This window comes from Myotis davidii, unplaced genomic scaffold (assembly GCF_000327345.1).
Source record: "Myotis davidii unplaced genomic scaffold, ASM32734v1 scaffold946, whole genome shotgun sequence".
In the NCBI taxonomy this organism is placed as follows: Eukaryota; Metazoa; Chordata; class Mammalia; order Chiroptera; family Vespertilionidae; genus Myotis; species Myotis davidii.
This window is the reverse complement of record NW_006297395.1, coordinates 1,237,673-1,249,671: the sequence shown is the minus strand read 5'-3', so window position 1 is coordinate 1,249,671 and position 11,999 is coordinate 1,237,673. Positions and strand designations below refer to the sequence as shown.

Below are 11,999 nucleotides of genomic sequence, written 5' to 3'. Positions count from 1 at the left end.
TACCACTGTCCTCTAAGTCACCCCTTTGCTCTCCCTCAGCTTCATGGCCACCCCTCAGGAAGACCTCCTCTGACCACCTATCTAAAATGGTCCCTCTCTACCACTGTCCTCTAAGTCACCCCTGTTCCTTTGCACTTATAATTTACAATTACTTATTTTTCCCTTGGTCTCCCCTGTTAGAATGTAGACGCCATGAAGGCAGGAAATGAACTGTCACATAATCTCTAAAGACTGGCATTTAGCGGATGTTCAATACATTCATTGAATAAGTAAATTAATACACTTAATTGGGGGTGAGGTAGGACCTGATTCATGTTTTATAAAGTGGCCTGGGGCCTGGAGATGTACCTACAACAATATCTGCTGTGATTAATGTCTACGATTACAATTTTCTACTACTAATATGATTATTAATTTGTTCATTTGTTTGAAAGCCATCAGCATAAGATTTACTTCCAACTATATCTACTATGAATATTAGGAAGAGGATTGGAGGCAGGGAGCTCGGGAGGCTAGTGCAAGAATTTAGGCAAGAGATGAGGCTGGCTTAGATGGGGCAGTGCTGATGAGGGAGTTGACTGAATGAATTTAAGAGAGAAGGCAGAAGTTGGGGTAGGGGGAGAATCTGATGCCTAGGTTTCTAGTAAGGATAACATGGTGAGTAGGGCACCAGATTTGGGCCAGTAGCCAGCAGAAAACCAGTCAGTCAGTCAGTACACATGCTATAAATGTGCACTTGATGAAGTAGAAATGGTCTTAGTGTAACATCTTCGTTACCATGAGTACACATCAGCTCACTTTCTGTTCCCGGGTCTACCTACAGGTGTGATCTACCATTTTCTATTGCCACCACCTGCCTTGTGTTGCCCATTTGTGACCTGCCAGGCTAATGCACAGTGCCCACCAGAGCACATTTGCCTCTGTCTCCCTCCAAGAAGTGTGCCCTGCGCCCTTCCCCCACTCTCTCCAGCCATCAGTGTCATTATTGCCAATAATGCTGCTGTAAATTTTTTATGAATTTTCTTGGTGTTTTGTAGTTATATTAACATAAAAATTATACTCAATGATATTATCACAATTTCCCACTACTAATGGGATTATTAGTTTGTTCATTTGTTTGAAAGCCATTAGCATAAGATTCACCTCCAACAATATCTACTGTGATTTTTAATGCCCTTGAAACTTGTAGTGAGTCTATAATATGAGAAGGCTGGTAAGCATATAAATGTCTTTCTTGGGAAGAAAGGGTTTTTTATTTTCATCCTGGCTGGACTTGGGTTCTTTGATAGAGTGATTGGTAGGATATAAAGTATTAAAGGCTCAGAACACTGTGTTAGTTTGTAGATGTGTTCAAACAAGTTCCTGGTTATTCAGGGGACATGTTTATATTCTAGGAGGATTCCCACATCTGCTCCTTTTTATGTTGCTTCTTACCTGACTTACATAAAAATATAAAAAATTGGGTGCTTGCAGGAACAATAGAACCATGATGTGTTTGGAAGTGAAGGGGCCCCGAAATCACTCTATCCAACTGACTTTCTAAGGAGCTGGGAGTTCGATGCATTGTTAGTGTAGCGCTGGAAACAGGCTTATGTCAGAGGCTGGGGAGAGGAGTTTCTCTGTTGGGCAGTTGTGTGGGGCAGGGAAGGTGGATAGGCGGGGCCAGTGTCAGGTCTGAGACCCACAGATTCTCAGGCCCCGAACTGTGAAATTCACAGCATTGTCATCGTGAAAATCTTAACAAGTTTTGAACAAGGCAACTGACATTTTCACAAGGCCCTGCAGATTTAATATCTGGTACTATGTACAGGGTTTGCAGGCAGACAGACTTGAGTTCAAGTTCTGGTATTCTCTAGCTTATTGACTGCCTCAGTTTCTTTATCTGTAAAACTGACAATATGTTGTCTTCTCAAACTAGAAGTGAGAGCTAAAGGTACACATCCAGTATGCAGGGGACCTGAAAGACAGCGATAGACCCTGAGACATGCTCAGTGGGATTTTTATTAACATGTGCAGTATCGATAATTAAACTTATGACTTTGACTTAATGTCAGAAACACTAGCCAGCTGGGACAAGCAGACATCGCCTGTGTGGTACAGAAGCCAACCCCAGGTGTGCTGGTTAGTATTTCTGAACACACTAAGCAAAGAATGTTTTCCTAAGGGGAGCATTCTAAGGTTGAAGGTCCAGTCCATCACTTATCAATCTTTTTGCTGCTATGACACACGACAGATATGTTCACCAGCACAACACGGTCTCAGTGTCTCACATTCATACATGCTTCCCTTTTTTCCAGAAAACTCTCAAGGTAGCGAACAACTGAGACTGGCATTATTATGAAGATGCCCTTGCCTTGGATATAAATTATTTGCAAACTTCAGTATTTCAACCATTATTTGTAACACATGGTTTTCCCCATACCACACGACAGAACTTGACAAGCCAGCGTATCACAATTCCAATCCTGAGAACTAGACACATGGATGGATCCTCCGGATCCCAAACAGGGAACTTCCCTCCCACCCCCATGACAAGTGGAACCGGCTGGGACCAATAGGAGCCCGCCGTGGCTGTGCTACGGCCTGAATAAGTGATGCCAATGACCAGGCGGGACAGCCAGAGTCAGAGGAACACTGAGCAGTTGGTCAGATAGACTTGTGATGAATACATGACAAGCAATCTTAAAACATCTGGTTAAACATTATTTTTTCCAAGAATGAAGAAAAGACTTGAAATTGAATTCATAAGAAACATAAGCTGATTCCTGGGCATTTTGGGACTTTGGTCCAAAAGGATTTCTCAGGGGATTAAAGTAGGAGTCAGGGTGACCTTTGTTGCATTCAATTTAGGGTGTGTGGGGGCCGGGAGTCCAGATGTGTGACTTCCAGGGGAAGCACCTCAGCTGAACTCAGCTTCCTTCGCTGCTCAGGTCTGTGGGCACATGCACATGGGGAGACATGAGCCCAGTGTCTCCGGGGCCTCCTGCATTTTCTCTCTCTGGCCCAGAGGGGTTTTGCAGGTAGTGATGGCCAAAGCTGGACCATCTCCTCTCCACAGGACAGCCGATGAAAGGCCAGAGGAAAACACAGCTCCTCTTCCAAGATCCCTCATAACAAGTTATTTCTCCTTTGTCTCTCAGTGGTAGGAATGGGTACCTAGATAATGGTACAGCTCTTGGACCCACAGAACATGGCACATGGTACCTGAAAGATGCTTCAGTCTCTAATGATTAGAACAAACACCTTCCTACTTTACCAAACACCTCAAATGTTTATCTTTGGAAATGGCAGTTTTGGCTTGGACAATCTGGATGTCGCTCCTTGACCCTCTCAAGGATCATGGTAAGCAAATCGTAACCCACCACGTGGACTCTCAGGAAACCAGAGACGGTGCCCCAACAATGTGGCCACAACAGCAGCTTTTAGCACAAACAGAAGAAAACACAAACACAGTCAGAGAAGGACAACATGATGGGCATTGCGGTGCCTCTGTCCTCAGCCTAACCCAGACCTTCCAGACTCAGCAAACAGATTCTGCTTCCTGGGTACCGGTTTTCCAGCACATTGTACTATCAATTTCGAGATCCTGGGAAAGAAATCTAAAGAATGCTTTGACTGCATTTCTGGTTTTGGGTTATTCTGTGATTGTTTTTCTTACCTGTTGTCGAATTTCTTCCTCCATTTTTACTGGCGAGCCCAATTCTGCAACTTGTTTGACGCCTTCGCTGGCATATCCTCCGTACTCCCACAGCACGTAATTCTTGGAGTGGGATCCACCAATGATTGCAGACCAGTGATTGGCCCGACCTAGGAAAGCCAATCAGGATGCAGGTATCAGTGTGGCTGTGGCTCAAACTCAAGGCCCTTAAATGATGGGGAGGAAGTATAATTGGACAATGACTTAACCAGAGCTGGCTACCCACCTGCTCAGTGCTAGGCCTTGTGCTATTCAGGAATGAGCAAGACAGTCCCTGTGAACAAGTAAGTCTTGGGAATATGCAGACGGGGCAACGGTAGATGACTGAATAAGACACAGAGGCAGCCCAGAATGATGACTTCCATTTGGAAGGGTTTCAGAGAAGGGGACAGCTGAGAGAATTTTAAAGGCTGATCAAATTTGTAAGATAGAATAGAGAGGCAATACTATTTCTGGCAGGCTAAGAAACATTAAATAACACGGTGTGTTTGGGAAACCATAAGTAATTTAGCATTGCTGTGTCACAAACTGTCAAGGGAAGAGGTAAGAAATAATGTCAGGGAGGTAGGGAGAAGCCTACTCATGGATGGCTTTGTTCTAAATACTTCAGGAGGCTGGATGTCATTTGAAAGGGTTTGAAACCACAGAAGGGTTCTGAGTAGGGGACTGATGCGATCACATTTGAATTTCAGATAAATCATCCAGGCAGCAGTGTAGAGAATGCATTAGAGGGAGCAAAATTGGAGTGCAGAGCTGGGGCGGTCAGCACAGAGCAAAAGGTAAAGGGATCGAGTGTGAAATAGGCTTGCAATTCTGGGGAATAAGCGTGGTTGCCTTTAGCTGGCTTTTCTGTACCTCCCAGGATGGGGGTGGGGGAGGCAGGCTAGCCATGCTGAAGGATGCGAAGGCAGTTGGCATATGAGGACGTGACCAGTCCACTGTGGTTTGGTGAGGATCAAGCAGGAGGGTGGCTGTTGTGGGATGTAGGCGGGAATTCATGATTGACATAAGAGGAGAGCAGAATAAGGTCTGGTGGGACCAAGACAGATCTTAACCTGGAGATTTTTTAAAGTCCCAGAGAGAGGAGGGAGAGGAGCAGAGTCAATACCAGTGTGACACTGGATTTGCTTTGCACGTGATGAATGTAGACACATATGTATGTCTTACTAAGTTACATACAATTCATCATAGGGTTGGCTTAGTTCTCTGCCATTCTTTGGTTAGGTTTAAAAAGTCTCCAGTTTAAGAACATTTTCAGACATAGGGAAGAGGAAAACTTGCACTGGGCGGCCTCAACTGACATTTGCAGTTCACCACCCTGTGGCCCAGAGTGGGCAGAACGCTCCACTGCAACCCACCACTTAGGAAATGATTCCCAACAGGGCCTGATCCTGTTTACGTTTGCCACCTGCTATCCCATGGTCCCTGTTCCCAGGGGCACATTAAGAGCATGGGCACAAAGCCAGCTTTCTGGCCTGCTGAGGGCAGCCTTGCCCCACCCCAGGCAGATGACAACACCGTGTGGGTCTGCGCAACTGCTTGTTCATTATTTCCCACACATCAGGGAGATGCAAACTTGTGTTTATCTGCCGTGTCCCTAGAGAAGACAGATGGAGATGCTGCCCGCTATTTCTCTCACTCACTTCCTAAGTGGGGAGGATGTCCTAGCTGTCATCTCAGCCAAGAGCACTGCTTGTATCAGAGCAAGAGCAGGAACTAGTGCTGGCCTTTGGTTCATGACGTGAACTCAGGGAAACCGGTCAAAGCACCTCTTGGTCCCCCCCGTTCTGTGCCATCAAAATGCCCCCTTGTTCCAGACCCATCCTACCTGCAACTTAAAAAATACATATATTTTTATTGATTTCAGAGAGGAAGGGAGAGGAAGAGAGAGATAGAAACATCAATGATGAGAGAGAATCATTGATCTGCTGCCTCCTTCACAGCCCACACTGAGGATCGAGCCTGCAACCCAGGCATGTGCCCTGACTGGGAATCGAACCGTGACCTCCGCCGGGTTCATAGTTTGACGGTCAACCACTGAGCCATGCTGGCCTGGCGTCCTACCTCCAATTTTTGTACCTTAGTGGCTTAGCCCATGCTGGTCCCTCTGTGCTTCTTTACTCTTGACTTGGCCAACTCATTCTTCCTTTGTGATACCCAGAAGCCGCCCAAGACTGACTGAAACCCTTTGTCTTGGCCTCCTCACAGCACAGATAACGTTTAAAATCACTCATTACATGACTGCTTTCCCACTAGACTTAAGCTCCCTGATAGAACTTGTCTTCAGCACTGTATCCCCAGTACCTAGCACTGTGCATGATGCAGTGTGAGTGCTCAGTACACATTTCCTAAAGCATTTCATCCAAATGATCCAATGGGAAGGTGGCAGTGTCTGTGCTCGGAGCACTTGGGAGCAGGCTTGTACAGATTGGATTCAATGTGATTACATTCAAATCTCAGTTCAGCATAGTTCCTGACACCTACTGGGCTAAAGCACTTAGCTATCCTGATGCTATTAAGAAACAAACACCAACCAACAACAGAAAAGAAACCATTGGTCTTAAAGCCAACAGAGAGGGATCCAAATCCTGGCATTGTTACTTCCTAGCTGTGTAAACTTGGTCAAATTCCAATTACTTTATCTCCCTGAGTTTTGGCTCCCTCTTTTATAATTCAAGAATGATAATGCCTACCTTATCAACTTATTAGATGAATTAAATTCAATTTTTGAAAAAGTGAGATTATATATATGCAATTACTACTGCCAACACATTAGACACTCAATAATAATAATTTCCTCTTTTCCTGGTTGTTGGGGAGACTGTAAAAATGAGTAAAACATGAAACCTGCCTTAATTCAGTATAGAAGATAAGAAATAGAAAATATGGGACAGGATAAGAGGATGGGAACAAGCACAATCATAAGGGGATTAGGAGATGGGCCCAGATGGGTTTTTCTGGTTTATTCATTCAACTTCCATTAAGTCTGTGCCAAGTGCAGTGGCTGGCCATGGACACTGACAGGAATTAGATATGGTGCTTGCTCTGGAGGGACTCACAGTCTAGGGGCGGAGAAACAGATGGATAAGCAGATTACTTACAATTAAGCATGGTCAGGGTTATTACAGAAACAAGAACACAGAGCACAGGGGATGGAGCAGCTAACTCCAAATTCCCTTAACATCCAACGATTCAGTCTAAAGGCACATGTGCAGAGAAGCAAGTGCCTCAAGAGTGGGATGCCTTTGTGGTTTCTTACCCTTCAATAAATGTCATTATATCAGTTCCGACCTTCTAGTCAATACATTTGCAAGTTTTCTATTAAGATCTTACAACATACCACATTAATTCACATTTCAACACATGAATAACATCAACCACATGACAGGTACATTCAGGGCACTAGGCTAGGGTGAGGGACAAGACTACACCCTCCCTGGTGGAACAAGCCAGGCATCCATTGAAAAACAATTGGAAAGGGCATGATTTCAGTTGAGGGGCAGTCATTCAGGTGCAGAATGATACAGGGGAGAAAAGCATGATGACCACGAGCCAGCCATTCAATCTCTCAGAGCCTCAGCTTACCTTTAAAAAAATTATTTTTCAACTACAGTTTACACTCAATACCATTTCATACCAGTTTCAGATGTACAACAGCAAAGCGGTCAGAAAATCACGCACTCTATAGAGCAGTACCCCTGCTGCCCCAAGCACTCACCTGGCCCCATACCCAGCTATCTCAACATTATCAACTATACCCCCCATTCGGCAATCTGCATCTCTGTGGCTATTCTGCAACTATCAATTTGCACTGGGGGAAAAAAAGAGAGTAATTATTGGGCTTGACTTCTCTCTCAGAGTTGGGCAAAGTAATTGGGCTGGTTTCTGAAAGGACTATGAACACTTTAAAGAACTGTACAAAACAAAGGTCTCTGAACGATTATAGACAGAAAGCACTATGGGCATCCACAAGAGGAATTCAGAAAAAAGTGGGGGGAGCTAGGAAACTTTATCATTGAAAGGAGGCTCCCATGGGAAGATTGGGCAGTAGGAAAGGATTCTATTAAAAAATAGGTAAGAGGATTAAACATTTATTGAAGGGTATTAGGTGTGAGGCATAATGCTTTCCTAGATGTAACCCTTGCTACAACCTCATTCTCATTGTCTAGATGAGGACACTGAGTCCCAGAGATGGTAAGGAACCTACCCAAGCTCACAGAGCTAGTGATAGCAAAGCTTGGGTTCAAACCCAGGTCTGTCTGATCCCAGAAGACACACTCTTTTCTCTACACCCCACTGAGAGGCCAGGAACCAGAGAAGACCATTTGGTGGGCTGAAGAGTTAGAAGACAAAGAAATAGGATGAAAAAGAAAGTCAGGGCCAGGTTGTAGGAGGGTGCTGAGTGCAGGTCATGGTAAATGGCATTGATAAAAGGGGAAAACATGATGGGAGTTTCCTTCTGGGAAGAATGACAATAGCTACATATTGAGCTGATACTATGCGCCAGGCACTGTGCCAATGACTTGACCAACATTATCACATTAAACACTCAAAACAGAAAACCATTTTGATACAGATACAATTATAATTTTCATTTTTCACATGAGGAAACTTAGACTCAGAGATGTGGAGTTAATCCAATGATCACAGAAACAGATGATTGAAGATGCTGGGATTGAGTTGGGTCTGTCTCGTGCCAGGGCCCAGCTCTTCTCCACCACACTGCACCACATCTCCAGCAGGATATACTCCAGAGGGCCCAAGGGTGGAGAGACCAAATAGGAGACCCACCGGCATTTCCTGCATGAGTTGTATAAGGTCTGACTTAGGGCATTGGAGATAAAATGGAGACTCGGGCTCAGAGGTATGAGCAATAAGAGGAAAAATGGGACAATCTTTGGGAGGCAGTTTGGTGAAATAGTTAAAATTCTGAATTTTGGACTAGACTAACATGTACTGTAGTCTCAGTTCTGAAACTTTCTAGCTTGAATAAGTAAATTAATCACTCTCAAGCTCAGTTTCTTTTTCTGTAAAGTAGGAATATTGACATGACCAACCTCCTAGTGTTGTTTTGAGGCTGAAATAATGACTAGAGGCTGGCACATAAAATAGGCTCGATGCTAATAAATGTTAATCAGTAAAATTAAATTGGAACAAGGCAGGGCAAACCCAGACAAGTTTCTGGAAGGCATGGGAACCAAAGAGAATCTGATTGGATGATTGGGCAGCAGTTTGACTTAGGACTGGTGGGTAGAGATAGAAAGGTCAGATGCAAGACCTAGATATTAAAAAATGGTAGAGAGCTGTCTAAATGTGACTCAGTGGTCTGGGGCCTGCAGAATAAGGTGGTTAAGTAGAATCCAGTAAACTGAGACACAGAGAAATTTAGACTTTGGCCCCACTATCCTCCAGGAAATTAGAGAGGAGAGAGAGAAGCCCCATTATCAGAAGGTCTGGGGCTAGGGGGCTAGGTAAATGCTTGTGGCCTTCTTAAAGTAATACTCCCACTGGGGTCCTTGGTGAAACACTGAGCTTCATTCAGTCTTGGGTGCAGGGGCAGAGACACCAAGACCATCACCAACCCCTTTTGCCCTCAGGTATGGTCAAAGCTATTTGGTTTAGCATGCCTCATTCTGGTTCTGGCAGTGTCCAATTGGCCTATACACATCTGGGTCTAGACATTTACTCCCCATAGCTTGGATGAAGGCATAGATGGAACACAGGCAGGTGGGAAGTGGCAGGAAGAAGTGATTATACATGTGAGTTTGAGATACCGATAGCCAACCAGGTACATTTGTCTAAAATGCCACTCCAGGGACATATATCCTGAATATATGTGCAGTAACCTTATTTCTGACACCTTTTCTGTTGTCACTGCTGGTGCTAAATTACCATTGTTCATAATGATGCCTAAAAGGCCATCACTGATAAAAGAAGAGCGTTTTCTGGCTTTTTGTCTGGTGTGGGAGACAGCACACTGCAGGGTAAATGGATTCCCTGAGATGTTCTGCATACGGCAGGTGTTCAGTGACAGCCCAGATTTCCTGGCCTGCTTTGACAGTGGCTGTATTCCCCTGCCAATCCCAAGCCTGAACAAAGCCGCCCATTCATTTCCTTGACATCCATTTATAACACTTCACTGGAGAATGTTCTACAACTTGGTGACTGGTTTACTACAGCATCCTGTTATCCAACCTCAGCCTCAGCAAATCTTTTTTTTTTGAGGCGGGGGGGACCCTGTAATTTGCTAGAGTAGCAACACCAGAACTCCTCTGATCTCTAAGTCTTAGCCTCCTCCCACCTTTTATCTTTTAGTAAATGACCTTGTCATTCAACTCTTCTGAGAAGACCAAGGTCAACCTGCCCACAGACTCATCCATGCACCATGTGGCCAATAGAAAAATGTGGTGGACCTGCCAGCTCTATTCATAAAAGTCATCTTGGATCTCACTTTCCTCTTGCCCTTGTTATTCTCATCCTAGGCTCAGTTCCAGAATCTGCATGGTTTCTGATTACCTTAGAATTGGCCACAGAACTTGGCTCCTCTGGGTTTGCCCCTGGGTGCTGACCAAGACACAGCGTGTACTAGTACTTGTTCTGTGGCTCTTCCTGCTCTTGGCTGCTTCAGAAACTCACTCTAACCAAGCCATTCTGGTTTTCAGGATCGCATCCCAGTATGGCCTCCTGGAAAAAGCTCTGCATGGGGAAATACGTCAATTAGGCCAGAAATTCCTCACCTTTCTATCACTCAGCTAGCCTTTTTTCCTTCCTTGAGGTCTCAAAAAAGTGTCACTTCTTCATTCCAGAACCAACTCTTGCACTTATGAAATTGGTTATATCCTTTTGTATTTCCTTGAGGCCTCCAACAATAATATTCTATACTATTAAATTAGTTCATTGAATGAACGTTTATTAGATATATAGAGTGTCCCCCAACAATGTATACACACTTTTTTTCTGATAGCTCAATAGATGTTCATTTCTTTTTAGATTTAACCCATTGGAATTAGTAATTATTCAATTACTGTGTATACATTTTTGGGACAACCTCTATACTATGTGCTAATCCAGGGATCAGCAAGCTACAGCTCACTGCCTGTTCTTGTTCCAATAAAGTGTTTTATTTTACATACTATTTTTTAGTGTTTATGGCTGCTTTCATGCAGCAATGGCAGAGTCAAGTAGTTACAACAGAGAGGGTGTCTGACTGCAAACCCCCTAAAATATTGACTATCTGGCCCCGTGTAGAAAAAGTTTGCTTAAACCTGTGCCACTCCATGGAGACTGAGAAGAATCAGACTTGGCCCCTTTCCTTGAGATGTTCAATCTGCAGGGTAGGGTGGAGGGCATAGAGGACAGGTCATGATAGGCAACTGCAATCAACTATGTGCAATACAGCTTTGAAAAAGGCAAAAACAGTGATATAAGAGCACAAATAAGGGAACATTAAACGCTAACTGAACCAGAAAGGGCTTCCTGGAAATCATGATAGTTGAGCTACATTCTGAAGGATAAGTAGGAGTTAGCAAGGCAATTAGGGGATAGGAGAAGAATATTTTTGCAGAAGGACCAGTATGTACAAAAGCAGAGCATAATAAAATGTACATGGAAAACCACAAGTAGGTCAAGCTGTGTGTGTGTGTGTGTGTGTGTGTGTGTGTGTGTGTGTGTGTATTTGTAAGAAAGAGATGATCAGTGATGAAGCCAGTCAGCCAGGCATATCATGAAGGGATATGAATGTCTTACCAGTAAGTTTTTATTTTCTCTTGAAGGTAAGGTAGAGCAGAGAAGAGAATGTGATAGTCCTGTCTGCAGACAACTCCCAAATCTACACATGTCCACACAGCTTCTGCTTCTCATTCGTATGTAGTAAATAGCACTAGACTAGCCCTCTGCACATAACTGTAAAACTGGACAACATCTATGAAACACTAGTTTTCAGATGTTGGAAAACAGACAGCAAGGGACTAGGATCCTTGAAAGAAGGGAAACGTAAGAGGGGAGCCCTAGATTTGTCCTGGGCATTTTCTGGTTTACTAGCAGTGTGACCTTGAAAAAACTACCTGCATTTTCTAAGACTTTGTTTTCTTATCTGTGAAAAAGAAATAACAATGGTGCCTACCCTTTAGGAATGTTATGGCTATTACAGAAGGAAATCCATATGAAAACAGTACAATTTCTGTTACATAGCAAATATTTAATAAACATTGCTTTTAATATTCCATTTTTCCAAGGAAGATAAGGATTGGGAACAAACTGGAGCATGCACAGGACCTATCCATTAGGATAAATAGTTTCTTAA

General features: G+C 43.8%; 1 protein-coding gene across 1 annotated transcript in view; it reads right to left on the bottom strand.

Annotated features, from left to right (window-relative positions):
• Window positions 1-11,999, bottom strand: part of SPON1 (spondin 1) — a 267,507-nt gene that overhangs the window by 105,112 nt on the left and 150,396 nt on the right. The window contains exon 6 of the mRNA XM_006773190.2: window positions 3,659-3,807. Coding sequence (XP_006773253.2) covers window positions 3,659-3,807 — 149 coding nt within the window. The remainder of the gene's footprint in view (window positions 1-3,658; window positions 3,808-11,999) is intronic.